The sequence below is a fragment of the Mus musculus genome, chromosome 17 (assembly GCF_000001635.26).
Source record: "Mus musculus strain C57BL/6J chromosome 17, GRCm38.p6 C57BL/6J".
Lineage (NCBI taxonomy): Eukaryota > Metazoa > Chordata > Mammalia > Rodentia > Muridae > Mus > Mus musculus.
The window spans coordinates 40,869,501-40,880,870 of NC_000083.6; the positions used below are offsets into that span (position 1 = coordinate 40,869,501).

Consider the following 11,370-nt stretch of genomic DNA (forward strand, 5'->3'; position numbering starts at 1 on the left):
CCGTTTGACCTTTCCCTTTTATCAGAAGCCGTAGATAAGGACCCAGAACTTCATGCTTGATAAGCACGCATTCTTCCACTGAGTTACAGCCCCAGAGCGAGAGCCTCATTTAAAAGCTGTTATTTCACACAGGGAATAGGGGTCTGTCTGATCGACTATATTCCTGGACAATTACAATCTCAAGGAGATCTCTTAGGTCCTTAAGAAATACAGTCTGAATATGTGAAACTGGCAAGAGATTTTTTTTTCAAGAGATCTTTCTTAAGACTCGGAATTTCCCTCTTTCAGAGGAAAAGAATTAACAGAGAATTTTCTCAACTCAAGTCTCAAGAGAGAAGTCCTGGTCATCAGGAAGAAAACCAACTACACTTTAGTAAAATGCCAGAGGACATTAGGCTACGTAGGTCATTCTCAATACAATATTATCCATGAAACCTTTTAATAGAAGGCCTTTAGGCACCCTGATGGTCCAGAGAGGTCCAGAAAAAAATGAAATGAAATGCAAGTTACATTTGGGTTCATCTTTGATGTTTGAAAATCGTACTTTCTTGGTTGCTCTTAGTTTATTTTTGCAGGTTCAGTAGTGTTTTAGTCAGTTATGAATCCACAATCAAAATTCCCTGGTGGGCTTGTTTCTCTTACCTGGGGAGCAGTAAAAATATCTTAGAACAGAGATCCAGAGAACCAAGTTTTAGTTACAGCCTTGTCAGCTTTCCATTGTTCTGACTACAGACTGGTAGAGCATATGTCCTGTGTCTGCCACCAGAAGCAGGGGAGAAAATAATGTTTCTCATTATGAGTATAATGTAAAAATAATTATAAGCATAATGTAAAACAAGTAACCAGTTCTCCTCTGTCAGAGAGTGAAATAACATCCGTTTATGTCATTATAAAGAATTAACTAAACTAAACTATTAAACAATACAGATGAAACTGTACATGGAAGATACCATTGAGGAAACTGATTCTTACCAATGTAATTTTCGCTTGACACATTCTTTGATAATAATAATTATGAAATAAATAATTTTTCTTCAAGCTATTCATGTCTAATACAATTGTACTTATACAATAAAACTATTACATTTTATTATTTCTCTACTTTAAGTTTTATACATAAATTATATATCACAATCAATATAACTTAATTTTTTCCTTAGCATAATTGCTATGTTCTTGTCTGCATTAATCATTTAAATATTTTAAATATTCTTGCTACATTTTATTAATTTTTTGGACACATGTACATCTCTTTTTCCAACATAGTATTAAACTTCAGTGGTGAGACTTAGCAGCAAGTGCCTGTTCCCACTGAGCCATTCCTGTTCCACCCTTTGTTTTTGTAAGGCTGAAGATCAAAACCTATTAGACAAGATCTGTGTCATCACTGAGAGCCACCCCAGCTGAATCTACTCTGGATATGTAGAAATAGGTTAAGGATGAACAAACAGCACACTTGAAATGGACTTGAAAGAGTCAAACTTTTAGGAGTGTCCTCTAATAATGCATGGTGAGTAGTGTGTGTGTGTATGTGTGTGTGTGTGTGTGTGTGTGTGTGAGAGAGAGAGAGAGAGAGAGAGAGAGAGAACACTGGAGAGATGACAAATAAAGTGCTCTTTCGATAGATGCCACAGTATAGGGGAATTGAGAGTGGGGAGTTGGGAGTGAGTGGGTGGGTGGAGGAACACCCTCTTAGAAGCAGGGGGAGGAAGGATGGAATAAGGGATTTCTGGGAGGGGGGGAACATTTGAAGTGTAAATAAAGAAAATATCCAATTAAAAAATAAAGAAGACAAGGGAAAATATGCTCTTCTATATAAAAAATAGTAAAGAGAAATTGAAATGTTCTATGTTAGAGTTTATATCTGCATGATTAAAATTCAAATAGAGACACTATGCATTCAGAATGACAATGACAGAGCTTCACATTAATTTCACACTTGCATTGTATTATACCCATTGAGTTGTGTACACTTTGGGTCTGGTGAATTTTGCTATGTGATGTTTTTCTTCACTTATTTTTAACATTTTTTAATTGATAAGGTTTTAAAATAAAGTGCAAATCAGGTCAATAACTTTTTTCAAAACAAAAATATTTTATCACTAAACATAGTGATAATAAAAGACAGATCAACTTTTTGTCTGGTTTACCTTTGTCCTGACCTCCTTGGTTACACCTTTGGACAATTCTTCATCCCTACCACTTAAACCTTGGCTCCACACTGAATAAATCAGCTCCACACTGAATATGGGCTGCGGAATCCTTTATTTTACTCCAACATAATCCCCAAAATGAATTTTATTATGGGATTATTTTAATTATACCTTTGTAATTTTCCTGCATAATTGAGATGGAAAGGCTTTGACACTTGGATTCTTGTACCTTCTAGGATCTGGATCAGCAGTAAGGTAGCTTTAACTTTTCATCTGCCTTATTATTGTTATTGTATGACAAAATCCTTCTCAACTTCAGAATCCTCAAGCTTCCTCATAACTGAAGTGGGCTGAATATATAATCCCATTCTAGAGAGAACATTGTGTTGCAAGGCCTTGGATTCAATTTCCAATACACGCAGGAACTCAAATTTAGTAAAGACTGAATATATCGTCAGTTTATTACTGGATTTGATGGATAAATTGTGGATCAAATTCAGGACCTCAGACATATAAGGCAGGCATTCTGCCAAAGACAAGTCCCTAGCTCAAGGTTGAAACCATGTGACAGTAGAAGATCTTATATGGCAATATTTGAAACAGATAGAAAGGGAACTCTACAGAAACTGAAGTATTCTGTTTTTTGTCATTTGAAAGTACAGCTTGGGGTACTGACAAGATTGCTCAGTGGTTAGGAATAGGCACTACTCTTGCTGCGAATCTGAATTTGGTTACCACAATCCTTGCTGGATGGCATACTGCCAATAACTCCAATTTAAGGGGTTCTACTGTCCTTCAAGGACACCTGCACTTCAGTGCACATTGCATGCACAAAGACATCCAAACAAAATAATATGTAAATAAGTGAGTGAATGAATGAATGAGAAAGAAGAAAGAGAGAGAGAGGAAGAGGGAGAGGAAAAGAAGGAAAGGGAAAAAAGAAGAAAAGAAAGAAAGGAAGAAAGAGCAGTTGATTAGAATGAAGCAAGAAGTAAACTCACCACCATGACTGATTGCTACTATGATAATAATAGCTAATTTGGGTGTTTATTATATGGCAGCCACTAAGTAGCTTTCATTAAATTTAATCTCAGAGAATTACCACAATGCTGACAGTAGGCCACTCAGTCTCTGCTACCATCTGTCCCTAATGGATTGCTCAGTGACTGCCAGCTTTCTGATGTGTCCACCTTGTCACACATGCAGCCTATCCTATGAGAAGATATCTTTCTAGACAGCTCACGCACGCGTGCGCGCACACACACACACACACACACACTCCAAAGTTCTTGGTGCTAAGGATTTGACTGGAGCACACCTCAGGCCTCCCCGTTCTGTTTCCTCTTCACTACTAAAAATAAGTGTCCAAACAGATTTAAACAAAAGAAGACCTTATTGGGGATTTTTATATGCTAGGGAAGGAAGAATATACTCAGGTCCTCTGAGACTGATGTCAGGAGAGCTTTTAAACTGGTGACAAAGTACTGAAGCATTTTGGAGACAAGTTGGTCAATATGATTAGTCCATCTGTGTTTGTCAACTGACAATTAGGGAATCTTTTTTTTTTCTTGTACAGGAAAAGGGAATTTGGGGTCTCCTCTTCTTCAATGATGCCATTTCAAAGAAATCGATCCTGGGCCCTTAGTCAAGATAAGAGAATATTCAAACTTCTCCTTCTGCCTGAGTTTATTTTCTTCCAGCCAGTCTGAGAGATGCTAGTCAGTGTCTTTAACATTACTACAACCTCTATTTTGTTTTGTAATATGTTAATGTTTAGTAATGTGCACATGTATGAGTGTATGTCTCATGTGTGTTTGTTCCTAAACAGGCAGAAGGCAGCACTGGAGCCCCGGGATTACAGTTAGAAATGGCTGTGAGATGCCCAACGTGGACACTGGGAAACTATCTCAGATCCAGCAGTCAGATCCTCTTGACTGCTGAGCGATCCTCTCTCCAGCCTTCTGTTATTCTCTTTTAAACTGAGAAGTCAGATTCTGACTTTAAATTACTTCCTTGTTTCTGAGCATAACCATCTCTAATTTTGCAGGAAACTATTGGCTGGAACAGTGCCAGTGACCTTAACCTAACTTCCTTCTGACTTCCCAAGTAATCTAGACTGTTTTTTTCCTTATCTTCATACATGAGATAATTTAGAGAAATGAACTCATAAAGAGTCATTCTTTGTAATTAAAAGAGCAAAGTACTGGCTGTGGTTCTAGAGATTTCTGAGTGTTCCAGAGTCCCAGCCCTGGTTTCTTCCCTGAATTGGTTGAAATTCTTGCCCCACCTTTGCCCCACTCCCTCATAATTCATTCTGAGTTACCGACTAGCTGTGACTCAGAGGTCTGAAGCTGTGCCGTCTTTAATGACTTCCTGCCTTTACTCCCTTAAGGGGCTTTTGACAATAAACCATTTCACATTGTTTGATAATGAAAGAATCATTCTCATTAAGAGATCCAATAATTAATCAATAGTTCATTGGGGACAATTATAAGATGATACAGCTGTTTAAAGAGACATGATTACTTCCTTCCAATTTACAAATTCCTATGAACTGTATTGTATGCCCTTTAATAAACTCTATATCCATACTCCTACAAATTGTTATTGCCCTGGCACTATTAACAATTAATGAGAAATTTTAATAAATATTTTTAATTGTAGTGAGTGACTGGTATGTTACATAAACATGAGGGATAGGTCTATGCTTGTGAAATGTTAGAAGAAATCACCCGGGGATCTTTGCAAAAATGCATGCCCTGACGCAGCAGACAGTGAACACAGTGGGGACTCTGCTCTTCTTTCTTAGAGGACCCCTTGCTACTAGATAACCAGTGACACAGGCCTGTGTGTTAGCCTAGCATGCTGGTTCCTTCCTGCTACTATGATAAAACTCAATGACCAAAAGCAACTCAATGAAGTAAGTGTTATTTCTTCTCAGAGTAACCAGCTAACTAACCAGTACTCATAAAAGCATTCCTTAGAAAATACACAGGAGTCACACTAGGATTATGTTTTTTTTTTAATGTATGCTTGTAATAAAATAGATCAGTAAGTAAGCATTAACTGAAACACAAAAGCCACACTTTGAGTTAAATATTCTACAAGGCTGATTAACTGATTGTAACTTTTATGGTTATAGAGAGTTTGAATGTTGCAGGTCAAGACCCAGTGTATCTTGAGCTATAGAAGCTAGTCTGTGTGTGATCTACCACCCTTGAAGTGAACAAACTCTTGGCTTCCACCCAAAGGCTAATAATGACGTCAGACTGCATCTGAGACCTATAGCAGAAATTTCCTACTTTTGCTGTAACCTACCTACCTGATGTTTCTCCTAGTGTATTTTAAAATACTATGGATTTATGAACTATTTTGTTTTTCTGATACTATTAAAATGTCACGAAATCGCATTGGCATATGTGTTCCTGGTCACCCATGTTTAGTTTTAGGATAAAAAAAAATCTTTTATTCCCTTTGAGGTGAGAACTGTATGTTTTGTGACAACATAGCCATAGATAAAAATAAAATAAAATGAAACAATATTGAAGAAATACTAAATAGTAAGATATTTGGGATCATGGGAGAATTTTTGTTGTCTTTTATCTATATTAATTTTACATTTCATTAATTTTTCTCTGGAAGATCAAATATTTTCTCATTCCCTTCCTTCCTTCCTCTTTCCCTCCCTTTCTTTTTTCCTTCTTTCTTTTTTTGTTTTCCTTTTCTTTTCTTTTGTTTCACTATGTATCCCTCCTGGTCTTAGACTCAAAGACTTCCTCCTACTTCCAGGTCTCTAAATTTCTACAATTAAAGGCTGATGCCACCACTCCAGCCACAACATTTTATTTTGCAAATAAAGCTTATCCTTTATTCTCTTAAGGGTCATGTTCAGTGAAAGGACAAAGTTAACCCCATTTGTCTCCATTAAAGAACCAGACTTGATTTTGAAAAAAAATGCTGTATGGCACTACTCCTAGAATAGACCTAAGTCCCAGAAACTAGGCCATAAGACACCAGCTCCAGGGACAGACCATAAAACCCAGAACAAAATTATAAAACCTCCTCTGAAGGACATCCTGGAGATAACCACAAAAATGGGGAAGTATCATATCTCAGAAAAGGCCATATGCCCTGGGAAGCCCCATTTTATCACACGGTTAAATGTTCATGATATAGGAATGCACACCACTGACCACCTGTAACCCCCTAGCATCCACCAATGAAATTTTAGATTACCTAATCCTTCTAGAGAGTTACCCTGGCTCCCTATAAGAAGGCCCAAATGCCTTTGTCTGGGGTGATCATTTTGGAGAATGACTGACCCCACCGCTCCCGTCCCACCCCCACAACCCCATGCTAGATGTTTCTGTAGAATAAACACTCTTTGTTTTTGCATACTATGTGAGTCTGAAGTCTTCCTTCAGCAATTTTTAGACTCTTACATCAGGACTGGACAAATAGCTCAGTGGTTAAGAACACTGCCTATACTCTCTGAGGGTTCAAGCTCAGTTTCCAGCATCCATATGGAGGCTCACAACCACCTATACTCCAATTTTAGGGACTCTAATACATTGTTTTGTTCTTTGTGGGCAGCTAGCATGCACACTGTATACATATACTCATGCAGGCAAACACTCATGCACATTTAAAATTAAAAAAGCTTAGGAAAAAAGAATCACAGTGAGTTTTAATAGAAACAGATGATATGGCCCCTCAATACAACCGCGGGTCAAATGTATTGAATATCACAGGTAATAACAGATGTGAATAAAAATACTAGAGAGAGGTGGCAGTCAGGCATTCTGGCACATACTATCGTCCTGATATGTGGGAAGCTGACATGGAAAGGTATCAAGGTTAGCCATCACAGGCTAGACACCAAGTCCAAAGTAAGCCTGGGCTAGCCAGTGAGCCATGACCTCAACCAATTAAGACAAAAAACACATATTAATAAAATGGAGGTAGACACTTGCTTGATCTGTGGTAATTATGTGACTTGGACATTTGTAGCAGTCATAATGTACCCAAATGGACCCTCGGGGAGTCTTTGATGTAATTAATCTAACAACCATAATTTTAGATAAACTTGTTTTTTCTGTGCGATGAAGGTTAAGTCATAGAATCAAGACCCAGTTGTTGGAGAGATTCCTTGGTACCGAGGACAAGTTCAGATGCTCTTCTGAGACAGGAAAGGAAAATGTTCTTCACCTGTAAAGCAAATCCAGACAGTTCAGCATCTTTCTTCACTTTCAATATGACAACTATTTTAAACCTGTGGCCATGTTGCAGACGGCTAACACAGAAGGTAGAGTAGCTTAAAAAGTTTTCTCAATTCCAGGCCTAACAGAGCATGCCTTTTATCCCAGCACTTGGGAGGCAGGCAGATCTGAGGGCAGTCTGTTCACTTAGCATAGTCACTATGATCCCTTAGCCTTAGCTGATGCCCCCACCCCCACCCCACCCCACCCCCGACATGGTGTAGAAGTCATTTGTAAGGAATTTGGAAAATGTGCTTACTGATCTACTAAGGATGGAAAAAACTAAAAATAAGTCCTTCCAAAAATATAGGAGAAGCCTTAGTAAAAACCAATAGTTCAGTTTTCATTAGTTGTTTTGTTGATTGCTTAGGTTTTATGATTTCTATACCACATTATTAAACAAAAAAACTAAATCCTGTCAGGAGGAAAGTGGGTTGAATAATTAACTACACTCGGAATCAAAGAGTTAATGCTGAGTGTGAATTCTATGCCAGGCAGTATTCTAAGCATTTTAACTAAATCCTACCAAAAAGGTACTTTTATTATGCCCACCAAACAAGCTAACCATAGAGATTAGGCACCTTGCCTGAGGTTACTAGTTAACACAGGGGTTAGTAAGAGTCACTTAACTCCAGAGCCTGCCTTTGAGAGCTGAAGGATGCTACAGGTTTTGGTGATTGCAAAAGAGGTTCGTTTCTCTTGTCTCCAGTCAGTGCTCACCCACCTGGGACCAATCCAAAAAGTGCAGATTGGACACTTAACACTTACAAGTCACTGTACAAAGAAGCCACTCGGGATTTCTGCAAAAGAAAAATGTATGGGGGAGGGGGGGCCTCAACATCTCCTTTTCCAACTCCTCAGATCCATAGATGAGCTCAAGGGCTAAATTCATTCCTCATGGGAAGTTCCCCTAAGGCCTGAGCACTGCTAGTGCTCACTGCTAGTGATGAATCTTCAGCCAAAGCCACAGGCCTTGCAGGATGCAGGGAGAGAGCTGACTCCTAAATATTCTTACTTCCTAAACCCGAGTTAGAAAACTATGATGCCCCCAAATTATCTCTCCTTTTAGACAGGCCTAGAACTCAACGTCTCCTGCCTGGGCATATATGGACTTCTAGAAGTAAGACCCAGCAAAAGTCATCTACAACTCACTAGGAGGGAGATGACCACATTCCTTGTCTACTTAGTAAGCATATGCAATCGCTTGATTGTCATTTACACAAGCTTTGTGAGCTCTAGGCCAAAGTTAGCTCATCTGTAAAGGAAGAATGCTATCTGACCAGGCAAGGGATATGAGTTGGATCAGATGATGTCCTGAAGGCCCTTCATGCTCTAACTGAAAACAGCTTTGGGAGGACCAGGGTAAGAGCAGTGTTTATTCTTTACCCCACAACCTCAACCTCTGAGCAGAGCCTCATTCATTTGTTACTGTCTGTTACCAAACACCGCTCCCACAGGGACAACTCCAGCCCTTCACCTATCTCTAAGAGCTTTGTTTGTTCCTTAGAATTCCAAATTGCAATCTAATGCTAAATAACTTAACAATGTGGAGCCTGAGAGATCAATCATTCAGTGGTTTTGAGCACATGCTGCTCTTGCAGAGGACCCAGGTTCAATACCCAGCACGCAGTGGCCCACAACCATCTCTAACTCTAATTTCAGGGGCTCCAATGCTGACTTCTGAGAGTGCTGCGATAACTACTACAGATGTTCATACAGGCAAAACACTCACATAAAGAAGATAATAAAGTTTAAATGATGGTGTCGAATGACAAGGGGAAATTTATTTTTTTAAAGTGGTAGACTTAGATCATTTTAAATACCCAGAAAAGGGTTGGAGATAGGGCTCAGTGGTCAAAAGTTCAGATTACTCTTGCAGAGGAACAATTTTGATTCTCAACACTCAACTCCCCAATTCTCAACTTCCTATAGTTCCAGCTCCTAATTATCCCATGTCTCTGGCCTCCACGTACCTATCTGCACTCCAGTTTACATACATATCCACATATACATTCATCTAATTAAAGACAAATTAATTTAAAAATTAAACTTAAAATAGTAGACCTACTGTCAATCCAATCTTAATTACAAATACTTTTTAAATTTTTTTTTATTTTTATGTGCACTCATGTTTTGCCTGCATGCAGGCCTGTTTGAGGGAGTCAGATCCCTAGAACTGGAGCTGGCAGACATTTGGAGCTACCATGCAGGTGCTGGGAATGGAACCTGAGTCTTCTGGAAGAGCAACCAAAGCTCTTAAAACCACAGAGCCATCTTTCCAGTCCTTAACTATAAATCTTAGAAGGGTAAATAAAATATCTAATAGAAAGAAAAGAAAAAAAAAGAATAGGGAATATAACCATTTATGACATCTTGCATACAACATGTCTACCTTTCTTATTAAATCGTAAGCTAAGTAAGATGCCCTCTGCAATAAAGCCCTGTTAAATTGCATTTTACGAGCAAAGCACAGATCAACCTACCAAAGTGCCCCAGTCTCTCTTTGCCTCACTCCTTTTCTTCTTAACATGGAAATATGATGGACCAGAATAGAAACTGCACACCAGTAGAGTACTAGAAACATTTTGCTTCACCTCCTTATCATTTTGTTTTCCGTTAAAAAAAAAAAAATGTTCTTTATGGATTTCAAAACAAAGACCCTCTCTACATCCACTCTACACACCACACATCCCAAAGAGAAGACCTCAAACTTCTGCTTTTGGCCGCTCAACGGGAACGAGGGATGCAGACAGACAACTCAAGTAGCTATCAAAATGCCAACAAGCAAACTGACTAAAGTTTTGCGCTTTCAAACTCCCATTTACCACCAATGTAAACAAACAAACAAACAAACAAACAAAAGAATACCTTTTCTTCTCCTTAATCATTGTGAGACACTCAAGCCACAGAGAACATCTCAAGCAGCTTAAAATTTGTTCTTCAAGCATTTTCCCCCGCAACCACTGTCCTGGAACATTTCTCAGGCTCCAGAGATCTGTGTGTTTAACGTCCTTCGAGCATCAGGTCCTTGGCGATAGGATAGGGGTTTGGCTGTGGCTCCGGTGCCCCATAAGCTGTGTCACTCCCTCTCCCTCTGTGTCCGAAAGGTGACTGCGGTCACAGAACGCTCCTCGGTCCTCGTGGTCATACTCCCCTTGGTCCATGCGGTCCACAGCACCTCCTGTGTCACCTGGTAATCCACGACCCGCACCAACAGGGACCTGGGTGTGTTTTCGGGGTCCTCGGGCTGGGCCCCCGGGGCCGTGGCAATGCGCCTGCGGGAAAGCTTTGGTTTCCGTTTGGAATCGTAGTGGTCTCCAATCGTCGGGGGAAGGTTCTCGCTGTCCACCAGCCCTGCGCAAGCAGAGTCCGCCTGTGTTCCCAACCACCTCTCCGGGTGCAGAAGAAAGAGCACTTTCTCTCTGACCCAGGACTGGCAATCCAAATTCTTTCCCTTCTGCTTTCTCAAGTTCCCACTTGCTATTGATTGGGCACTTCCCGCCTCCGCCAGCGCAGGATTAGGGGAGCCAGAATCCAAGGGTGGCCCACACCCCTCCCGGCGCGGAGAGCACTCAGAGCGCCCTTGGGGTCTGCCCAGCTCCATCCCGGAGGGTAGATAGTTCATGCGTCCACGTTTCTTCAGTTCTGGGAGGAAAACTCCAGCTAAACTCGGAGGGCGGTGCAAGCACTGGGTGTGGCTTGAGCGAGGCACTGACTAGAGGAGCAGCCTGAGGCCACACTGCGAATTTCCGCCTCCTATCTTGGTTTACTTTCAGTCTTTAGACCTTATTGATCTCCACCCACTTCAAACACAGTCTTAGATCCTCTTTTCCCATCCCTAGGACTTAGCCGCGATTCTTTTATGATATATTTGGCTCCAGCCCAAACTGCCTAGTGAGGTCTCCATTCTTTTTTTTCCAAAACTGAAAGTATGGGTGCTAATGACCTTCCCAAATTCT

The 11,370-nt window shown here is 40.1% G+C and overlaps 1 protein-coding gene across 1 annotated transcript; it reads right to left on the minus strand.

Annotated features, from left to right (window-relative positions):
* Positions 1-5,981: 5,981 nt before the first annotated feature.
* On the minus strand, positions 5,982-11,058 carry 9130008F23Rik (RIKEN cDNA 9130008F23 gene). Its single transcript, NM_027834.3, has 2 exons — positions 10,280-11,058; positions 5,982-7,361 (listed from the first exon to the last, which is right to left on the minus strand). Exon 1 carries the CDS (start codon positions 11,034-11,036, stop codon positions 10,491-10,493), a length of 546 nt encoding a protein of 181 aa, NP_082110.1. The 5' UTR covers positions 11,037-11,058; the 3' UTR covers positions 5,982-7,361; positions 10,280-10,490.
* Positions 11,059-11,370: the final 312 nt, after the last annotated feature.

Coding starts and splice junctions, on each gene's coding strand:
- 9130008F23Rik (NM_027834.3), bottom strand. CDS start 11,036: ATGAACTATCTACCCTCCGGGATGGAGCTGGGCAGACCCCAAGGGCGC.